Source organism: Lampetra planeri, chromosome 74 (assembly GCF_965212315.1).
Source record: "Lampetra planeri chromosome 74, kcLamPlan1.2.h2, whole genome shotgun sequence".
NCBI classification, from domain to species: Eukaryota; Metazoa; Chordata; class Hyperoartia; order Petromyzontiformes; family Petromyzontidae; genus Lampetra; species Lampetra planeri.
The window spans coordinates 1,723,178-1,744,430 of record NC_136179.1 but is presented as its reverse complement, the minus strand read 5'-3'; the positions used below and the strand labels follow the sequence as shown (position 1 = coordinate 1,744,430).

At 47.1% G+C, this 21,253-nt stretch overlaps 2 protein-coding genes across 2 annotated transcripts; both read left to right on the top strand.

Annotated features, from left to right (window-relative positions):
• The first annotated feature begins 1,012 nt into the window (after positions 1 to 1,012).
• LOC144737874 (uncharacterized) lies at positions 1,013 to 7,334 on the top strand. Its single transcript, XM_078620762.1, has 3 exons — positions 1,013 to 1,112; positions 2,651 to 2,723; positions 5,388 to 7,334. The coding sequence occupies exon 3, from the start codon at positions 5,416 to 5,418 to the stop codon at positions 6,187 to 6,189; it is 774 nt and encodes a 257-aa protein (XP_078476888.1). The 5' UTR covers positions 1,013 to 1,112; positions 2,651 to 2,723; positions 5,388 to 5,415; the 3' UTR covers positions 6,190 to 7,334.
• Positions 7,335 to 14,741: 7,407 nt separating this feature from the next.
• LOC144737876 (uncharacterized) lies at positions 14,742 to 20,994 on the top strand. The gene is made up of 3 exons (XM_078620764.1): positions 14,742 to 14,840; positions 16,498 to 16,570; positions 19,030 to 20,994. Exon 3 carries the CDS (start codon positions 19,058 to 19,060, stop codon positions 19,757 to 19,759), a length of 702 nt encoding a protein of 233 aa, XP_078476890.1. The 5' UTR covers positions 14,742 to 14,840; positions 16,498 to 16,570; positions 19,030 to 19,057; the 3' UTR covers positions 19,760 to 20,994.
• The last annotated feature ends 259 nt before the right edge of the window (positions 20,995 to 21,253 follow it).

The following is a 21,253-nucleotide window of genomic DNA, read 5'->3' as shown; positions in this document are numbered from 1 at the left end:
TCCGGGAATGGGCAAAGATCGAGGAATCTCTTTCAATAGAGCGAGTTCAGTGAGTTCGATTCAACATCTCTCTGTCCGTCTGTATCTCTGTTCGTCTCTGTGTGTCTCTCTCTGCTTGCCTCTGTGTCTATGTCGTCTCTGTCTCTCTCTCTCTGTGTTCCTCTTGTCTGTGTCTGTTCGCCTGTCCTGTCTGTCTGTGTGTCTATCAGCGTCTGTCCAACCGGAGTCAACGACTGTCAGTAGCAGCAGGCGCCCGTTCAACTCCCACGACGACACGCCACTCAAACTTGCTCCCAACACACAAAGACAAAGATCCCCCGTATAGCCTGCACAGAATGTCAGGGCAAGTGCTGTTAGCCAGCACATAACACACAAAGATCCCCCGTATAGCCTTAACAGACTGTAGGGGCAAGTGCTGTTAGCGAGCACCTATTAAGGGTGGGACGGCACACGAGGGGGTGGGTGGCCAGCACCACGCCCGGCCGCCTTTGTGTCCCCAGTGGCGATGTTGACACACCGCACCGGCTACTCGTTTGAGGCTGAGTCGACCTAGGGGAGGCTCAGGACCGGTTCAGAAAGTCGTCACTGGCGGTGTTGGCCACGAGCGGGAATGGAACTCGGCTGGTCGGTGCGGAGCGCAGCGCTCACCACGACACTGCCGCTCCCCTTCTGTCAACAAACTTGAACTCTGACCCCGCCCTCTGACGTCGCCGCTCAGCGTGACCTCATCGGCGTCAAATGCCAGGGGGAGGTTTGCCTCGCTAGTGACGTCATGTCACCCACCTTCCCACCACTGCGCTCTTGAGCGTGACGTCATCTCTGCTCGGCCGCTGCCGATATCTGTTCCAGTGCCAATCCTTATTTGGGCAAAGCTACGCCCGGTGACTGGTGGCTCATTAACATAATGTATTCGTTAAAGCCGTCGCGAGTTTATTGCGACGGGTTCAGCACGCGCGCCCCACCCCTCCGTCGTATGGGCTGGACTCATTAACATAATTTATTCAAGTTAAGACCCGCTCATTGCGGGAAGGGAGTGTCTTGTACCCAGGAAGTGACGTCACGGCCTGCTGCCGCGTGGCTGTTGCATCTCCGCGCGTGAACTGAAATCCGAGGTGAGAAATTCTCATCGCGGTTGTGGTGGTGGTTGTGGTGATGGTTGTGGTGATGGTGGATGTGGTGGTGGTGGTGGTAGTGGTGGTGGTAGTGGTGGTGGTTGTGGTGGTTGTGGTGGTGGTTGTGGTGGTTGTTGTGGTGGTTGTAGTGGTGGTTGTAGTGGTGGTGGTTGTGGTGGTGATTGTGGTTGTTGTTGTTTACCGAGGTAGAGCCTCACTCTCGTAGGGATGTCAATTGAGTAGCAGCGAGCATAGAAGCGATGTCCAGGTTGGAACTTTACAACGCGGGGCCTTGCCTCCTGCCCTCGCCTGATCGCGTTTGCTTCAATTCTCTCGCTTAGTTTAGCAATCTGTGGAAGAACGTAATCTGCCAGGCTATGCGTTCATTGTGTGTTGACCGACTCTCTGTGTTGCATTGCATTACATTTCCAAATTTTACGAAGTTTGTTTGATTAAGTGTGCTCTCTCTGTGTCCTCTACTGCAGTCACCAAACCTCCAAATATCTCATTGACACAAGGCCATAATTATAATATGTTAGAATAATTATTATATATTATAATAATTCTAATAATCAAATATGCCCCTCCAATGTATTGCTATAAAAATCTTCTTTAAAAGTAATAATTGCGATGCTATGTTAATAAAAACAACAATTTGCTAAACCTTGGCCACGAAATCTGGACTTGTCTTCATATAACAATACATAGATTTCTGTTTATATGATTGCGTTGTACTTTATGAATCCCTAATCTCTGCCACTACACACTATGAAACAAGAAAAGGTTAATAAAAAAACAGAGCAATGTAATACAATACACTATTACACATTATTGTATCAAATAAAAAAAAATCCATCCCATGTGTTAGTGAATTTTTAAAAATATTTTAGGGAGGAAATGGCAGGAAATGAGTTTTCAAATATAGATATTTTTCTAGTGGGGGACCCTAGACCCCCTGTAAGATTTGATCCCCCCCCAATGTTGACTCCATGGCTACGGCCTTGCATTGACATGCTAATTTCTCTACCCCCCCTCTCTCTCTCTCTACCCATCTCTTTCTCTATTTAAGGCCTCGACACAGAAGCATTGTTTCTCTGTGTGCCTATGTGTGTCTCTCTCTGTCTCTCTGTCATCTCTCTCTGTGTGTCTCTGTGTCATCTCTCTCTGTGTGTCTATGTGTGTGTCATCTCTCTCTGTCTATGTGTCTCCGTGTCTGTGTTTCGTCTCTCTAAAATTGAGAAATCTTTGGAAGAACGTAATCGACCAGGTGGGGTGTTGACTGTAATGTTAGCCGACTCTCTGTGTTGTATTGCATTACATTTATGAGTTCACTAGGTTTTTTTCCTCTTTCATTTGTACCTGATGATGATTGCTTGTGTTGCAATCGAAACGTCGTATGCTATTATTATTTTTTTCTACATTACTTTACTGAAAGAACCCAAGAGTATCTTGCTTATGTTTTAATTTCTCTTCACCTGGCTCGCTACTTGGTAACTTTGTTTTATTTTAAATATTCACAGTTTTTCATTTTTTACCAGGCCACGCCCGCTGGAGCTGCTGTACCGCTCTTGTTTTCAGAAGCGACCTGCCCACAACAACAATAACAACAAGGTGGGGCTTGTCAACAGCGTGGCGGTGTTCACTTTCGACGCATGGTGATGTTCACTCTGGACGCGTGGCGGTGTTCACTCTGGACGTGTGGCGGTGTTCACTCTGGACGCATGGCGGTGTTCACTTTCGACGCATGGCGGTGTTCACTCTGGACGCGTGGCGGTGTTCACTCTGGACGCGTGGCGGTGTTCACTCTGGACGCGTGGCGGGGAAACCGGGGGATCCGGAGGGAAATCCCCATGATCACAGAGAGAGAGACACGCAGCCTCGGCTGTGTTGATTGATCCTCAATTATTTACTTGGTGGAGTGAGGAAGCATTAATACTGAGCAGGTGATTGTGGCCAGGCATGGGTCTGGACACACCACCACCTGTGAACTATGCCAGTGCGTGACAGTGGTGGAGGAAGTGGGGGTGGAGTGGCACGTGCCCCCCTAACGGTCCGATCGAAATCCCTAATTTCGATGGGATCATTGGGGTTTATTAGTAACTAGCTTCACTACGTGGCTTCGCCCGGGACTTGGATTCTTGTCTTGGATTAATTTCATATTCCCTTATATTTCACTGTAAAATCCTGAAAAAAACGTATGCTTGCAAGAAAGAAAAAAGCCAAAACAAATCAATTTAACTAAATCGGATGTTTTTCACTGCAGAAAATTCAACCTTAACCCACTTCGACGTAAGGTCGATTTTGGCAACTCGGGAAGGGAATGACATGGCAAGCTGAAAATAGTCACGTTCACTTAGACATTCCAGACAGCATAAGTTGTGCAAATTTAATGATGCTAGAGCTCAGCGTTGGAGAGTTTTTGGTGCTTCACACAAACAAACAGATGTAATTTCTGCTTCATATTTAAGATAGCAGTCGTACCTGTTCTTCGCACGGATATGTATTGAAACTCCGAGAAGCCAATGACTTCATCGTCCAGGAGCAAAGCGCCACCTAAAATCTCCCAGCACGCTGTTAACAGCTCGAGAAGTACGGCGCACGAAGAGCCATATGGTAGGGGTAAGCATTGCAGAGCACTTAACTCAGGTGTGTTGCGGGTTGACGCCACACACTTCATGGTCATTTCCCCCACCCCCCCCCCCCCCCAAAATACAAACGTCTATTTTTATACTTTTTTCATTGTGTACAGTATGGAACCTACCCACATGACAAATTTCAAGTGTGTTGCATTTTGGGAAGTATGCTAATCATTTCTAACAGTCACAAACACATATCCACACATTTCCCTTTTATATATAGACTAGCTTTACTACCCGGCTTCGCCCGGGACTTGGATTCTTGTCTTGGATTAAAACACGGCCTACGCGGAGTGTTGGGGGGGGGATGCGTGACGTCAGCAGGTACACTGCGTAACGCTGCCGCATGTGGGTGACATCACCGTTATGACATCACCGCTCACTTGCGTGCAAAATATATGCATTATTGCGCCCCCCCCCCCCCCCCCCAAAATACAAAAGTCTATTTTTATACTTTTTGCATTGTGTCCAGTCTGGAAGCTACCCACATGCAAAATTTCAATTTTGTTGCATGTCGGGAAGTATGCTGAACATTTCGAACAGACACACATTCACAAATTTCCCTTTTATATATATATATCCATAATTGCGCCCCCCCAAAAATATATAAAAGCCTATTTTTATACTTTTTGCATTGTGTACAGTCTGGAAACTACCCACGTGCCAAATTTCAAGTTTGTTGTATGTCGGGAAGTATGCTAAACATTTAGAACAGACACATTCACAAATTTCCTTTTTATATATATAGATAAATCAGCATTTTGCGACCCCCACTGCCACCGTGTGGAATATTATTACATGATAGGGACTCTATGAGATGATAGGACAACAGTCCGTGTCCATAATTGGCAATAAGTAACGGCAAAGCAGTTACAAGCAACTTGCAGAATTGTGCGCAGTTGCGTATCCAGTACACGACTTCAGCGAGCGCGATGCCGATCACACGGGTGAAATAAAAATTAAGGGACAAGTCCTTACTTAATAATAACTCCTACGATTTTTCATTGCTGGAGGGGTTGCCCCCTCTACCTGAAAATCCTGGCTCCGCCTCTGAGTGTGTGACAGCGTCAAGTTTGTATTTGCAGTAAAGTCAATTAACTCTATTGAGCACGGGGGTTATATCAAAACAGTAGTTTTTAGTTTTCCTCTGGAACTCTTTGTAAGAATGGAGTCAGGAAGTTATCACAGCACACGTACAGCTGAAGTCAGAACTGTTCATCACAGCAATCAAGGACATCTGTGCCTGGCTTTACACCTCTTAGTTGCGATTGAACATTAATTTATGCATTTGTGAATAACACAAATAGTATTATTTTCAACATCTTTTTCTATGTCAGCTGAATTTAGCTTTCATAAATATTCCTTTTAAAGTCAGACACCTAGAATTGTGTGCTCGGAGTTTCGGGTTAACATTCATTTTGAAGATACGAGGGCTTCCTAGGCATGTTTATAACCATTTGCCCTCTCATTGTGTGCCACAACAGCCCGTGTGATAAATTTGGGACACTTTTTCAACTATATCATGAATCTATGAATAAGTATTGGCGTGTAAGTCACGTGTGACTGTGTATATATGCATTCCGCTGTGCCTCGATACTGACGTGTAGATGGTGTGGATTTTCTTTTTTTCTGTCTGCAGCTGCCGCTTCCTCTGCAGATTTGGTCTGATGGAGCAAAGGCACTCGGCGCAGCTCGGTGCAAAAAGGCGGAAATGCGACCGGTGTGCATACAGCACGAATAATCCTGGAAATTTGACACGGCACCAGAGAACTCACACAGGAGAGAAACCCTTCAAGTGCAGTGTGTGTGGGAAGGCGTTTGCACAGTCATCTACTCTTGTAGCACACCAGAGAACACACACGGGAGAGAAACCCTTCGAGTGCAGCATGTGTGGGAAGACGTTTGCACAGTCATCTACTCTTGTAGAACACCAGAGAACTCACACGGTAGAGAAACCCAGCAAGTGCAGTGTGTGTGGGAAGGCGTTTGCACAGTCATCTACTCTTGTAGCACACCAGAGAACACACACGGGAGAGAAACCCTTCGAGTGCAGCGTGTGTGTGAAGGCATTTGCACATTCATCTGCTCTTGTAATGCACCAGAGAACACACAAGCATCAGAAGATCCACAAGGAGTGGAGTTTGAAATCAGCTTGTGAAAGTCAAAGTGCCGCAATGAGCCCATCCCTTATCAAACAAGAACCGGAAGAAAATTCCAGCTTGGACACTTTTAAAAGTATCGAGGTGAAATATGAAGAGGTGATGGTGAAGAGCGAAGAAGTGAAGGTAAAGTGTGAAGATGAGTCAACTCCAATATCGGACTTTCACATCCATGGTGGCAACGTGAAGCAGGAGGAGAATTCTGACTGTGAGGCAGAGCGAGGCAACTCCCAGCAGTGTGTTGAAAGTAGAGGTATGGGTGGACTTCCTCCGAGACAATAGAAAGTCAAATGGAGATCCGGTAGATGCGTAAGCTTCAGACGATGTCGTTCCAATCGATGCATTTTTGTCACAGGCCTTTAATGACAAGAATGTGAAGTTGAACACAATTCCTAGGTTCAATCTGCAGGGTAAGAGCGGCCAGTCTTTGTGGACCTGTGGGTTGGGTAGATCTCTAACCAGGAGCGAGAGCCAATAAGCTCCAAAGCATTCGCTATGTTATCATATTTACATTTATATTGTGCTTGCTTGATCGCCTCTGGCAACTCGGAGTTTTGTATCGTATCTCATTTCAAACACTCGAAGGGCATCCCCAAGTAGCAGCTGCCCCTGTGTGGCACAAGGTGGTGGCCCTGCACCAGCCTGCATGTGGACAAGAGCCTGTCAGTGGGGGGCGATGGTTGATGTGGCATCTCAGTTGTGGAGTTTGTAGGTAATGTTTAGAATTTGCTAAATTTTTACCCAGACACCAGCATGCAATGGCCTACTCGTTTTGAATGGTTCATATAGTATGTTGTACATACACTTAAGCAGATTTTGCGTATTTTTTAAAATTAGCTTCTTGTTAATAGGATGTAACCTAATGCAGTATATTCCAGTGCAGTAATTCAATTTTGTTAACATGCCTGTCAATAATTTAGACTGAATACTTGTCTGATTGTGTGCGTACATGTAACATTTTGTCTATAAGGGTCAAACATTGATTATGTGATGTTAGGACAAAGTGTGTGTTTTGCAAGTAACCTGTACAGATAACTCAGGTGAGACTCCTTGTTCTTGTGATACAGGTCAAATGGTACTTTTGTGTTTGCAGGAAGCATCTCCCTCTGGAGCAACTCATTGTCTTTATAATAGGGAGAACACTCCGATCATTCATCAGTTACAAGGCATACCAATTAAAAGTTACACGAAAAGGAGGAACATTCTCCACAACACGAATTATAATTTAGTATTATGTGTTGACATAGATTTTGTCGAATTATGACAAGAAATGGTCCTTGCTGATTAACGTCTGGATTTTCACAACCATGGGTTGAAGCAAGCCTGACCGCCTGCGGTGCCCCTCACAACCATTTACGCACTGAATCTGATTGATTGATTTCTTCTGTGAACAGGTGTCTTTAATACAGGTGTAAGAAAGGACTCGATCCTGGTTCTGTCTCCGTGTCCTTTATTTGGGTTCTTACACCTTTCCCGCACGGCCCTCGCTCAGAGTTCTCCCCTTGGCAGCTCCATAGCTGCTCTCGCTCCCGTAGCCTACACACCTCTGCAGCTCCGCTGCAGATCTCCTGTGCAGCCCTCCGGCTGCTCTCACAGCAGCTCCACCGCTGCTCCCCGTTCCTCCGTGCTCGGTCACCGCTGGCTGGCGGTGCCGAGTCTTACCGTGTGTGGCGATCTCGCCACTCTCCAACGTTCGCCCTGCGTGGCCTCTGTGGCGATCTCGCCACTCTCCAACCTCAGCCCTGCGTGGCCTCTGTGGCGATCTCGCCACTCTCTGTTTCTATCCCCAACTCTCTCTTCCACCCCGCTGGCTGGCGCCGTCATGAGCCCTCAGCCACCAGGCTGAGGCACGACGACCACCCAACGTGTTCCCCACTCTTCACTCTCCCGACTGACCCAGATGTCTTCCTGTCTCTCCGCTATACCATATCCTACCACGTGACCCTGACTCCTCCCTCTCGGATCGTCACATCCGGCCCGCCCATTTACGCCCGCATTACACCACCCTCCCCCGTAGAGAAAATTCCAGCCGTCCTCGGCTGAAACAGAACAAAATAATGCGGGCGAAGGCATCACAAACAGGAGTCCCCCAGACACAACGGAGATTATAACAACGCAAGTAACGAAAGGAGAGGGATCAGGAACCGGAACAGAACAACAAGAATAATAATAGCACAAAGCGCAACGGCAACCGACACGCAAGAATGGCACACGCGCACAACCCAGAAATGTGGTGTCTTAGAGCGTGTCCATGTTGTTGTTCCATCCACTCGGCTCAAGTCCAACATCAAAGAGCAAGTGGTAGAGCAGAATGACGAATGGGCGCTCAATTGCTCCTTCAAGTCCTCATCCAGCTAGCACACCAGGTAACACCCAGTGTGGCAGGCGCCGAAGATCTGTGACGAGAAGGAGAATCCAATCCCCTGAGGCACAGCACAACAACGCACATCCGCATGTCGTACACGACAGCCACCCGGCCCCAGGGTAGTGGAGATGATGTAATTCCGGCCCGTTCAAGAAAACCCCAATAATTTCCCAAAATAAACGCGATGGATGCCCCAGTATTTACATTTTAACAACAATATTATTTACACGTGACAACAACAAAAAAATTTCTGCTCTTGCCCACCAGCAGTCCTCCCTTGAGGACCAGCACAGACATCTCACGTACACAGCATGTACCCACGGTCACTCTCAACAAAACCCCTAATCGCACACCCACGCGTGGAGAGAGCCACGCTCCCCAGCGGTAACGTTTAACTCTCCCTAACCCTCACCGTGGTCGTCAAACCACTGCAACATCCACTGATCATACTCTCAGCTAGTGCAATTTCGGGGATGAGCAGCACTCGGCCATGCTCCTCCCTTACTATCCCATCAGCGATGGACACACACCAGCCTCTTATAGTCTGACGCTGTATAGCCAAGGGAAGATCAATCCCTCGGCAAGGCCAGACACCAACGACCCCCCCCCCCCCCCCACGGGGTAATGTTCTCTTATAGAGACAATAACGCCCTAACCCAAATCCCGTGAGCCCCCGGCACACCAGGTTCAGTCTGCCACCGCACAACTGAACCATGACTCCCCGAGCCATATGAGCACACGGCCCATTAGTTTGAGACATACCACGGAGGTTTCGCCTCCGGGCTGTCAGGTCAGCCATCAGCCATAGGCCGACGTGACCACCACTCGTGCATCACCCAATCAACAATGGCAGGCATAACAGATGGAATATTTGCCCCACCGAGGTTTTTCCCGCGCGCTCAAAATGGCGGCCACTTGCGCAAAGCGCATCGTCGCCATACCCCGCGTGCGCGCAAAATGGCGGCCCAACGTGCGAACACGTGGCCAGTTTTCACCGTGCGTTGCCCCCAGCTTCCCTTTGCTGGGGGCCACAAAATGCATCCCCCGTCACGTTGTAACAACCCCACCAACGATAGACGCACAGCCCCAGCTTGCTGCGCACAGCAGTCATATCGGATAATTTTTAACCAATATTTTACCAAAACACATTGGTTACACACATCAACTCGCAAAGCAACTTCTGGCTGCATGCAATCAACCGAATGAGCGACGCCATTTGGTGCCAATTTACGGCCCCATCACCATTAACATCTGAGCCACCCACAACGGCGTCATCGCGCACCCTCATTTTCAAAAAGCTCAATTACCCCTATAATATACACGCAATCTCGTGTGCACAACACCCATACAACCAAATTTTTGGGTCCCCCTCTATAATATACACGCAATCCCGTGTGCACAACACCCATACAGCCAAATTTTTGGGTCCCCCTCGAATTTGTGACCAATTTCCAACAGGTACGCACAATTAATAACACTCCCAAACCCAATAGACAACCAATGCATCGCACCCCATAACCGTACAGAACGGTGTAACAGCACATGCAGTCATCATATCGCGATCACACGCGTACATTTAAGCACAATAGCAAGCAGATCTGCAGGCAACCAACACACCATTAATCCAGTCGTAACATTGCAGCAACAACACAAATATTCTCTCTCTTGCAACCAACCACATCGTACGCAGCATTTCGCAGCACCATACTCCAAAAAAAAATATTTTTCAATCAAGCCCGTCGCACACGGTAACCCACGAGATGGTACAGCGCAGGATACCCGACGCTCCCGAGTTAATAATTAACTTCGCCATCAAGATAACAACTCCACACCGCAGCGCACACACACAATTTGACACTCAGCAAGCACAGCAGACTCTCCTTCCCTCCTCAACACACACTCATACACACTAATTGACACCGAGCAACAAGCAAATAGCGCGTTCATCCAGAACACACACACACACAGCCCGAACCGCGCTCTACACGCTCGAGACATGACAAAAAATCGCCCCCCCGGCCCTCGAAAGATGGGTGAGGTGTGTGTTAAGGCCGGGTGTGTATCGTTACGACTCGCCCGGGGCTGCAGCAAGAAGAGGACGGCAGGGTGGTAACTTGAGACGCCTCGCAGAACTCGTTCGGCGACTTGACTGCTCTGTTGTCTCGCACCCGAGCCAGGACGAGAGAGCTCCCGCCCCAGCAGCTGCAGCGTCGTCGTCCTCTCCCCGCAGCTCCTCCTCGCAAACAGCAGCTCACAGCAGGCTGCTCTCCCCCGCGGCACCTCCAGATGGCAGCGCAAGGCTGCCTCTCCGCCGCGATGTTGAAGATGGCGGCGTCTCCTCGCCGCGGTGAAGACAAGATGGCGGCTTCCCGCCGTTTCTCCCCTGCCACGCCCAAGATGGCGTCTTCGTGCCGCGTGGCCGATGGCGCTGGCAGCGCAGGCAAGGCGACGGCCTGCAGACCACCATCGGCTCTCCCCACTGCCGTCGTCGGCGTGGTGAGCTCACACAGTTGCGCCAACATGATTTTCCAGGTCTCCAGCTGCGCCATCTGTCTCAATCGTAAGTCGGATGATGTAGCAGATGATGACGCAGGAATATTCTTTCTTCTGAGCTGTCTTGACAAGCCTTTTCACTTCTGACACCAGTGTCATAAAGGACTCGATCCTGGTTCTGTCTCCGTCGTCCTTTATTTGGGTTCTTACACCTTTCCCGCACGGCCATCGCTCAGAGTTCTCCCCTTGGCAGCTCCATAGCTGCTCTCGCTCCCGTAGCCTCCACACCTCTGCAGCTCCGCTGCAGATCTCCTGTGCAGCCCTCCGGCTGCTCTCACAGCAGCTCCACCGCTGCTCCCCGTTCCTCCGTGCTCGGTCACCGCTGGCTGGCGGTGCCGAGTCTTACCGTGTGTGGCGATCTCGCCACTCTCCAACGTTCGCCCTGCGTGGCCTCTGTGGCGATCTCGCCACTCTCCAACCTCAGCCCTGCGTGGCCTCTGTGGCGATCTCGCCACTCTGTTTCTATCCCCAACTCTCTCTTCCACCCCGCTGGCTGGCGCCGTCATGAGCCCTCAGCCACCAGGCTGAGGCACGACGACCACCCAACGTGTTCCCCACTCTTCACTCTCCCGACTGACCCAGATGTCTTCCTGTCTCTCCGCTATACCATATCCTACCACGTGACCCTGACTCCTCCCTCTCGGATCGTCACATCCGGCCAGCCCATTTACGCCCGCATTACACAGGTAAAAAGATGAGATTAGGAGCACTCCCTTTAAGAGTGTGCTCCTAATCTCAGCTCGTTACCTGTATAAAAGACACCTGGGAGCCAGAAATCTTTCTGATTGAGAGGGGGTCATACTTATTTCCCTCATTAAAATGCAAATAAATTTATAACATTTTTGACATGGGTTTTTCTGGATTTTGTTGTTATTCTGTCTTTCACTGTTCAAATAAACATTTAATTCAAATTATAGACTGATCATTTCTTTATCAGTGGGCAAACGTACAAAACCAGCAAGGAATCAAATACTTTTTCCCTCGCTGTATGTGTACATCGATATCCCACATTGCTTACACGTACGCACCACAATGAAATAAATAGAAACTAGAACGACTTCCGGGGATGGTAAAATATCGAGGAATCTCTTTCAATGGAGCGAGTTGAGTGTGTTCGATTCAACATCTCTCTGTCCATCTGTATCTCTGTTTGCCTCTGTGTGTTTCTCTCTCTGCCTGTCTCTGTGTCCTATGTCGTCTCTGTATCTCTGTCTCTGTGTTCCTCATGTCTGTGTCTGTCCGCCTGTCCTGTGTGTGTCTGTCTATCAGCGTCTGTCCAATCGTAGTCAACGACTGTCAGTAGCAGCAGGCCCCCGTTCAACTCCCACGACTACACGCGACTCTAACTTGCTCCCAACACACAAAGGCAAAGATCTGCTGTTAGTGAGCACCTAACACTAAGATAAAGATCCCCCATATAGCCTGGACAGACTGTAGGGGCAAGTGCTATTAGCGAGCACCTAACACAAACAGAAAGATCCCCCATATAGCCTTAACAGTTTCATTTCATTTTCATTTAGTTGGTATAGCCCTGTGAGCTATTCGGCTCTTGAATCGGGTGCAACCGCAACAAATAAAAAAAACATGAACAAGAAAACATCTCAAAGTGACTATGCGCAAACAGAAAAATCCAGGGAGAAACTGCAAATTCTTCCAGAAAAAAGCACCGTACACCAACGCTGTGCAAAAATCCCAGTGGGATGCAAGTCAAACAACAACAACCACAAGACAACTTAGATTAAAGCCATCATTCTAACTCCGTACTACAACAAACAAACATGGCTAAACCAAAAATCTTTTTAAAATCACGAAAATGAAGCCGTAAGCAATGTAACAGTGATCATAGGAATTGTGACCGATATTTCACAATAAACGACACAAAACATGATCCACCAAACCCTGTAGCCATAGCTGGCTGCATGAGTCACTCCACAATAGCAGGAGCATCAGTAGGAGTATAAAATCAATTTCAAATGCACCTTTAAAGATCAAAGATGGAGAGCTCTGAAATCAGCTCGTATGCAGGTGCTCCGTGGATTGTTGCATTGCAAGAACATTTGATGATGACAGCTTGGAGAGGCCTCCATCCAGCATTGGATTTCATTATGGTTGATAATGATGATGAACATTAATCTTTAACTAAGGTTTGCTCTCCGTTTACTTAAAAGACTCGTCTGAGCTGTATCGCCACTAGGTGGCACCCTATTACAATTTACTCCAATTCTGGCAATATGATCAGGAGATAAAGGAAAATGTCGAGGTCTGCTAGCCAGAAGAGGGCTTCGGGAGAGAGTTGGTGTAGCTTTGTTATTTCTTCATTGCAGGAACGAAGACTACAGTGGTTTACTATGTAGTTTATTGTATTTACCGGGTAAGGTTGCCCTTAGGGTTTATTGCCGACGCAACTCAACAACATAAGATAAGCGGGCTTCATCACTGCTCCGAACGTGAACCAACGCTAACGGACGGCGCAGTAACGAGGATTTGCCCTCGCAGCTAGGAACGGAAACGCACCATCCCTGCAGATCATTGCCAAAAATCTCGACTGCCGCTGGGACATCCCAAAAATATACAATCACAGTTGGAATGTGTCCATTAAAGCAAACCGTCCTGGATTGTTTAAAACTATTTCTAAAGACCAGCATAAATGATCCATTTCTCTATTAAATGTTTACCATTCATCGCCTCTGGTTAGTAATGTCAGACAAGCACTGTGACACACTGGGTGTGCAAGTGAAGGAGAATTTATTCCATCAAGCGGTAATATTTAACTCTTGGGTTATTTCCTTGTTGCCGTTGTTGTGATGGGAAATGAACAGAAACACATTCCTGCGGAGAGAGCTGGTAGGAACGTTGGGTTGCTCGGTCAATGGCTAGGGTCAACGGCGGCGTGGTGTATTCCGCAAATATGCCCGACTGTGAGGGAGGGTACAAGCCGGCATGATTAGGTTAAACGTTGAGTTTTATAAGGGCACCACGGGGTGACCAGCCCCTCCCCACCCAGCCCTTCCCTGCACGACGGACGGACACAATAATCCCCTGTGGGCTGGTGTAACCAGGAGGTTCCAACCAGTATAACTTGTGCTACCTGCGGCAATGTCAAGGTTGCTGTCCTGGCTTCCATTGCTGCCACCAACATCCAGTAGCTCATCTTCGCTCCCAAGATCCATCAAGTCATGAGTCTGCAGCTGGGCCGACGCCGCTCTTGTGATTGCTCCTGTTGACAACGGACCACCTGGTTGCAATCTCTGCCTGACATGAGCCAGATCTGCAGACAGATCCCCACTGGAGTGGTTCCGGCGATAGGGAGGCAACAGAATGTCGGGGCATGTGCTGTTAGCGAGCACCTATTAAGGGTGGGACGGCACACGAGGGGGTGGGTGGCCAGCACCACGCCCGGCCGCCTTTGTCTCCCCTGTGGCGATGTTGACACATCGCACTCATTTGAGGCTGAGTCGACGTAGGGGAGGCTCAGGACCGGTTCAGAAAGTCGTCACTGGCGGTGTTGGCCACGAGCGGGAATGGAACTCGGCTGGTCGGTGCGGAGCGCAGCGCTCACCACGACACTGCCGCTCCCCTTGTCAACAAACTTGAACTCTGACCCCGCTCTCTGACGTCACCCCTCAGCGTGACCTCATCGGCGTCAAACGCCAGGGGGCGGTGTGCCTCGCTAGTGACGTCATGTCACCCACTCCCGACCGCCAAGCTCTTGAGCGTGACGTCACCTCCGTTCGGCCGCTGCCGATATCTGTTCCAGTGCCAATCCTTATTTGGGCCAAGCAACGCCAGGTGACTGGGGGCTCATTAACATAATGTATTTGTTAAAGCCGTCGCGAGTTTTGGCGACGTGTTCAGCACGCGCGCCACACCCCTCCACGTATGTGCTGGGCTCATTAACATAATTTATTTAAGTTACAGAGCCGCTCGTTGTGGGGGGGGGAGTGTCTTGTACCCCGGAAGTGACGTCACGGCCTGCTGCCGCGTGGCCTCGCGAGGTAGTGAACTGAAATCCGAGGTGAGAAATTCCCATCGCGGTGGTGGTGGTTGTTGTGATGGTGGTTGTTGTTGTGGTGGTGGTTGTGGTTGTAGTGGTGGTGGTTGTTGTGGTTGTTGTGGTGGTTGTGGTGGTGGTTGTGGTGGTTGTGGTGGTGGTTGTTGTGGTGGTTGTTGTGGTGGTTGTGGTGGTGGTTGTTGTTGTGGTGGTTGTAGTGGTGGTGGTGGTTGTGGTTGTTGTGGTGGTTGTGGTGGTTGTTGTGGTGGTGGTTGTTGTTTACCGAGGTAGAGCCTCGCTCTCTCTCTCGTAGGGATGTCAATTGAGTAGCAGCGAGCATGGAAGCGATGTCCAGGTTGGAACTTTACAACGCAGGGCCTTGCCTCCTGCCCTCGCCTGATGGCGTTTGCTTCAATTCTCTCGCTTAGTTTATCAATCTGTGGAAGAACGCAATCAGCCAGGCGATGCGTTATTTGTGTGTTGACAAACTTTCTGTGTTGCATTGCATTACATTTCCAATTTTACGAAGTTTGTTTGATTAAGTGTCTCTCTCTCTCTGTGCAGTCACCAAACCTCCAAACCTCTCATTGACACAAGGCCGTAATTATAATGTTATAATAATTATAATATATAATAATTATAATAATATATATTAATTATAATGTTATAATAATTATAATATGTTATAATACTTATGTTATAATTATAATAACATGTTATAATAATCATATGTTATAATAATTATAATAATCAAATATGCCCCTCCAATAAATTGCTGTAAAAATATTTGTAAATAATAATTGCGATGCTCTGTTTATAAAAACAACAATTTGCTAAACCTGGACTTGTCTTCATATGACAATGCATAGATTTATGTTTATATGATTGCGTTGGATTTTATGAATCCCTAATCTCTGCCATTACATACTATGAAACGAGAAAAGGTAAAAAAGAAAAAACAGAGCAATGTAATACAATACACTATTAGACATTATTGTATCAAATAAAAAAAAGTCCATCCCATGTGTTAGTGAACTCTTAAAAATATTTTAGGGAGGAAATGGCAGGAAATTAGTATTCAAATTTAGATATTTTTCTGGGGAGGGGACCCCAGACCCCCTAGAAGATTTGGTCCCACCCAATGTTGACTTCGACACAGAGGCATTGTTTCTCTGTGTGCCTATATGTATCTTTCTTTGTGTCACTCTGTCATCTCTCTCTGTGTGTTTATGTGTGTGTCTCTCTCTCTCTCTGTGTCTCTGTGTCATCTCTCTGTGTGTCTATGTGTGTGTCTGTCTCTGTGTGTCTCTGTGAAATCCCTCTTTGTCTGTGTCTCCGTGTCTGTGTTTTATCTCTCTCAAATTGAGCAAATCTTTGGAAGAACGTTATCAACCAGGTGGGGTGTTGACTGTTATGTTAGCCGACTCTCTGTGTTGTATTGCATTACATTTCTAAGTTTACTAGGTTTTTTTTCTCTTTCATTTGTACCTGATGATGATTGCTTGTGTTGCAATCAAAACGTCGTATGCTATTATTTAATTAATTTATTTATTCTACGTGACTTTACCGAAAGAACCAAAGAGTATCTTGCTTAAGTTTTAAGTTCTCTTCACCTGGCTAGCTACTTTGTAACTTTGTTTTATTTTAAATATTCACAGTTTTTTTTTTCATTTTTTACCAGGCCACGCCCGCTTGAGCTGCTGTACCGCTCCTGTTTTCAGAAGCGACTTGCCCACAACAACAATAACAACAAGGTGGGGCTTGATAATTGGTTTTTAACCCTTCTATCTGGCAACAAAACTGACACCTTTTTGCAAGGAGTCATGTTTGCATAGACTGCAATACCTGCAGTCATAATACAAACAAAAGACATAACTCTAATAATGTGCACTGTCCTTGAAGTTGATTGGTCCACACTCGAGACAGCTTTCCTTAGAGCCTAGTCTCACATGGGTTGGACCAGATGGCGCCTTTTGGCGTCATCTGGTCCAACCCATGTGAGACTAGGCGCCTTTTGGCATCATCTGGTCCAACCCATGTGAGACTAGGCTCTAAGGAAAGCTGTCTCGGGTGTGGACCAATCAACTTCAAGGACAGTGCACATTATCAGAGTTCATCTTCTTGGTTTTTTCGGTAAAGTCACGTAGAAGGGAAGTAATAAAATAATAAAAATAAAACATAATAAAATAATTCTCACGACATTTCGGCTACAACGCAAGCAGCCGTCTTCAGGTCTTCAGGTGAAGACGGCTGCTTGCGTTGTAGCCGAAACGTCGTGAGAATTATTTTATTATGTTTTATTTTATTATTTTATTACTTCCCTTCTACGTGACTTTACCGAAAAAACCAAGAAGATGAATCCCCGCAGTCACGAAAGCCTTAAATCGAAAATTATCAGAGTTATGTCTTTTGTTTGTATTATGACTGCAGGTATTGCGGTCTATGCAAACATGACTCCTTGTAAAAAGGTGTCAGTTTTGTTGCCAGATAGAAGGGTAAAAAAACAATTATCATATTTTTACTGGCAAATGAGGTTCCCATAGTGAAGGTGGGGCTTGTCAAACGCGTGGCGGTGTTCACTCTAGATGCGTGGCGGTGTTCACTCTGGACGCGTGTTAGTGTTCACTCTGGACGCGTGGCGGTGTTCACTCTGGACGCATGGCGGTGTTCACTTTCGACGCGTGGCGGTGTTCACTCTGGACGCGTGGCGGTGTTCACTCTAGACGCGTAGCGGTGGTCACTCTCTACATGTGGAGGGGAAACCCGGGGATCGGGAAGGAAATCAACGCGACCACGTTGAGAGAGAGACACGCAGCCTCGGCTGTGTTGATTGATCCTCAATTAACTGCTTGGTGGAGTGAGGAAGCATTAATACTGAGTAGGTGAAGGTGGTCAGGCGTGGGTCTGGACACACCACCACCTGTGAACCATGCCAGTGTGTGACAGTGGTGGAGCCAGTGGGGGTGGGGTGGCACGTGCCCCCCCCAATGATCCCATCGAAATCTCTCATTTAGATAGGGTCATTGGGGTTTATTATTAACTAGCTTCACGACCCGGCTTTGCCCGGGACTTGGATTCTTGTTTTGGATAAATTTAATATTCCCTCATATTTCACTGAAAATCCGTTAAAAAAATGTATGCTTGCAAGAAAGAAAAAAGCCGAAACACATAAATTTACCTAAATCGGATGTTTTCACTCGAGGATATTCAACCGTAACCCACTTCTACGTAATGTCGATTTTGGCAACTCGGGAAGGGAATGGCATGGCGAGCTGAAAATAGTTGCATTCGCTTAGAAATTCCAGACAGCGTAAGCTGTGAAAATTTCATGACGCCAGAGCTCAGCGTTGGAGAGTTTTTGCTGCTTCACACAAACAGATGTAATTTCTGCTTTATATTAAAGATAGCAGTTGTACCCGTTCTTCGCACGGATATGTATTGAAACTCCGAGAAGCCAATGCCTTCATCGGCCTCAACACCTTCAGCGAGCGCAATGCCGATCACACGCGTCGAATAAAAAGCAAGGGACTTGTCCTTACTAACAACTCCTTACTAACCACTCCTATCATTTTTCATTGCTGGAGGGGTTGCCCCCCCTACCTGAACATCCTGGCTCCACCTCTGAGTGTGTGACAATGTCAAGTTTGTATTTGCAGTAAAGTCAACTAACTCTATTGAGCACGGAGGTTATATCAAAACAGTAGTTTATTTTAGTTCTTCTCTGGAACTCTTTGTAAGAATGGAGTCAGGAAGTTATCACAATAAACGTGCAGCAGCTGAAGTCGGAACTGCTCATCCCAACATTCAAGGACATCTGTGCCTGGCTTCACAGCTCTAAGTTATGATTGAACATTAATTTATACATTTGTGCATGACACAAATAGTATTGTTTTCAACACCCTTTGCTATGTCAGCTGAATTTAGCTTTCATAAATATTCCTTTTGAAGCCAGACAGCTGATATTGTGTGCTCGGAGTTTTGGGTTAACAGTCATTTTGAAAATACGAGGGCTTCCAGGCATGTTTATGACCATTTGCCCTCTCATTGTATGCCATCACAGACCGTGTGATGAATTAGGGACACGTTTTTTTCTATATCATGAATATATGAATAAGTATAGACGTGTAAGTCACGTGTGACTGTGTATATGCATTCCTCTGTGCCTCGATACTGACGTGTAGATGGGGTGGATATTCTTTTTCTCTGTCTGCAGCTGTCGCTTCCTCTGCAGAATTGGTCTGATGGAGCAAAGGCACTCGGCGCGGCTCGGTGCAAAAAGGCATCAATGCGACCGGTGTGCATACAGCACGGATCGTCCTGGACATTTGACACAGCACCAGAGAACTCACACAGGAGAGAAACCTTTCAAGTGCAGTGTGTGTGGGAAGGCGTTTGCACAATCATCTACTCTTCTAGAACACCAGAGAACACACACGGGAGAGACACCCTTCAAGTGCAGTGTGTGTGGGAAGGCATTTGCACATTCATCTACTCTTGTAAAACACCAGAGAACACACACGGGAGAGAAACCCTTCAAGTGCGGTGTGTGTGAGAAGTCGTTTGCACAGTCATCACATCTTCAAGAACACCAGAGAACACTCAAGCATCAGAAGATCCACCAGGAGTGGAGTCTGAAATCAGCTTGTGAAAGTCAAAGTGCTGCAATGAGCCCATCCCTCATCAAACAAGAACCGGAAGAAAATCCCAGCTCGGACACTTTTAAAGGTAATGAGGTGAAATATGAAGAGGTGAAGGTGAAATGTGAAGAAGTGATGGTGAAGAGCGAAGAAGTGAAGGTAAAATGTGAAGATGAATCAACTCCAAAATCGGACCTTCACATCGATGGAGGCAACGTGAAGCAGGAGGAGAATTCTGACTGTGAGGCAGAGCGAGGCAACTCCCAGCAGTTTGTGGAAGTGGAGGTGTGGGTGGACTTCCTCTGAGACAATACAAAGTCAAATGGAGACCCGGGAGATGTGTAAGCTTGAGACGATGTCGCTCCAATAGATGCACCTTTGTCACAGGTCTTTAATTACAAGAATGTGAAGTTGAACACTCGGTTCCTCGGTTCAACCTGCAGGGTAAGAGCGGCCAGTCTTTGTGGACCTGTGTGTTGGGTAGATCTCTAACCAGGAGCGTGAGCCAATAAGCTCCCAAGCATTCACTATGTTATGAATTGCATTTATATGGTGCTTGTTTAATCGCCCCAGCACCTCGGAGTTTTGTATCTTATCTCGTTCCAAACACTCGAAGAGTACCCCCAAGTAGCAGCTGCCCCTGTGGCACAAGGTGGTGGCCCTGCACTGGCCTGCATGAGGACAAGAGCCTGTCAGTAGGGGGCGATGGTTGATGTGGGATCTTAGTTGTGTAGTTTGTAGATGTTTTTAGAATTTTCTACATTTTGACCCAGACGCCAACATGCAATGGCCTACGTGTTTTGAATGGTGCAATAGTATGTTGTACATACACTGTTAAGCAGACGGTGCGTATTTTTAAAAATAGCTTATTGTTAATACGATGTAACCTGATGCAGCATATTTCAGTGCAGTAATTCAATTTTGTTAATGTGCCTGTCAATAATTTAGAATGAATACTTGTCTGACTGTGTGCGTACATGTAACATTTTGTCTGTAAGGGTCAACATTGAATAAGTGATGTTAGGACAAAGTGTGTTTTGGAAGTAACCTGTACAGATAACTCGGATGAGACTCATTGTTCTTGTGATACAGGTCAAAGGGTATTTTTGTGTTTTCAGGAAGCATCGCCCTCTGGAGCAACTCATTGTCTTTAATATAGGGAGCACACTCGGATCATTCATCAGTTACAAGCCATACCACTCAAAAGTTACACGTAGAGGAGGTACATTCTCTACAACACGAATTATAATTTTGTATTACGTGTTGACGTAGATTTTTTCGAATTAGGACGAGAAATGGTCCTTGCTTGATTAACCTCTGGATGTTCACAACCATCGGTTGAAGCAAGCCTGACCGCCTGCGGTGCCCCTCAACCATTTACGGCCTTGGGCCAGGAAAGTCACGAAAAAATTGTCCACGAACGACGCATTCACGCAGCACCCGATGCTCCCTTTTGACGTTTTAAAAGGAAACAACTTTGAATTGTATTATGTTTAGAATTTGATAATTGTATTTCTTCATTAAAAGCTTATATCATTTTACATCTGGAAGACTTCATTGAAAACAACATTTCGTGTGAATTCTCTCTCGTCGTGAAGTAGATGGCCTTGCCGGGGATTCGGTTCGATGCGGACTTCGAGAAAAGGTGACAGAGCTGGCCGTGCCAGAAGACAGCCATCTGCAGATCGATTCCAACGCGATCGAACGTCTGTCCCTGCGCCTCCGTCGTTCATGCAGGGGGCGCGTAGGTTTGCAGCGCCCCATGCATGAAAACGACGGAAAGTGCAGCGTTTGTCACAG

Excerpts from the sequence above, each read along its gene's own strand:
- LOC144737876 (XM_078620764.1), top strand. The coding sequence starts at position 19,058 with ATGGAGCAAAGGCACTCGGCGCGGCTCGGTGCAAAAAGGCATCAATGC.
- LOC144737874 (XM_078620762.1), top strand. The coding sequence starts at position 5,416 with ATGGAGCAAAGGCACTCGGCGCAGCTCGGTGCAAAAAGGCGGAAATGC.